A 1,145-nucleotide genomic window follows, 5' to 3' on the forward strand; every position below is an offset into this window, starting at 1 on the left:
CTGTTCCTCAAGTCCTTGTTTCACTAAATCTCCTGATGAGACAGTAAACCTTTATTCAGAGGTGTAAGAGTGACGTTCCTCAGAGAGCAGACGTCTCTCTGTCTCTGCTTCCTGTCACCCTGTTGGTCCATGAGGCTGCTTTTCTCTGCACACCCAGTCTGACCTCTGACCTTTCACCTCTCTCACTGTCTCCATGGAAACACAGAGAGGGCACCTTCACCTGACTGAGGACCAGTGTCTTGTCATAAATGACATTTTTGCTTGTAAAAAATCTTTTTTTATATGAGAGAAGTTTGTTTCTTCTCTGTGTGAGAGTCTTAATGTTTGAGACTCAGAAATTGAAAATAATTAAGTTGAAATAAATATCAGAGATGCTTTTACCGTTTTGCCTCCCAGGGAGATGATCCAGTACGTAGATGTTTGTTTTTAAACAGGTAAAAGCAACAACAATACAGTAAAAGAAAAAGAAAAAGGTAAAAAGATTTTTTTAAAGGTTTTATTCCTTCCTGTTTATATTTCCACATTTAGTTTCTTATTCTTTTACAGATTTATTCTTTCTTATGACTCTCCTCTGAATCCAAAGCTGAGTTCCTCTGAAGAAGCAAAGATCAACTCAACATGATGCTTCACCAAGATGTGTATAAGAGACAGGTACAACACTGATAACCATTTATAAAAAGAAATTTCTACTGAGTTCTACTGGATCTACTCACCAGAGACGTTGAGTCGACATTTGTTAAAACTCCTCCCATCAGAGGTGAGGACCTGACACAGGTACAGTCCTGAGTCCTCAGTCCTCAGTCTGGACACATGAAGTCTGATTCGTCCTTCTCTGAGGACGTCTTTGTCGCACTGGACTCGTCCTGAAAACTGTTCATCCTGAGACTCTGGGACCTCAACACCCTCATATAGATGATACAGGACTGAGGCTCTGAGATCAGTGATCAATTCACAGAAGATATTAAGGAAGTCAGGTGGAGTGTGAGGTTTGGTTGTGAAGCTCCACTCCAGTGTGATGTTGTGGTTCTCCTCTGCCTGATAGGAGCTCTGTGTCACATTCACTACAAATGTTCCTGTTGAGGAGACAGAGAGGGAAAGTGAGGAGCAGACTAACTGAGGACTTGTATCAGTTTCTAGATAATAAA

General features: G+C 41.0%; 1 protein-coding gene across 1 annotated transcript in view; it reads right to left on the reverse strand.

Annotated features, from left to right (window-relative positions):
• The window catches only part of LOC111657885 (uncharacterized), a 29,391-nt gene that overhangs the window by 6,357 nt on the left and 21,889 nt on the right, over window positions 1–1,145 (reverse strand). Inside the window, exon 12 of the mRNA XM_087175116.1 lies at window positions 714–887. Within this exon, the coding sequence (XP_087031242.1) occupies window positions 714–887 (174 nt within the window). The remainder of the gene's footprint in view (window positions 1–713; window positions 888–1,145) is intronic.

This window comes from Seriola lalandi, unplaced genomic scaffold (assembly GCF_002814215.2).
Source record: "Seriola lalandi dorsalis isolate HSWRI2012SDOR001 ecotype SW California unplaced genomic scaffold, Sedor1 jcf7180002054418, whole genome shotgun sequence".
Taxonomy (NCBI): Eukaryota; Metazoa; Chordata; class Actinopteri; order Carangiformes; family Carangidae; genus Seriola; species Seriola lalandi.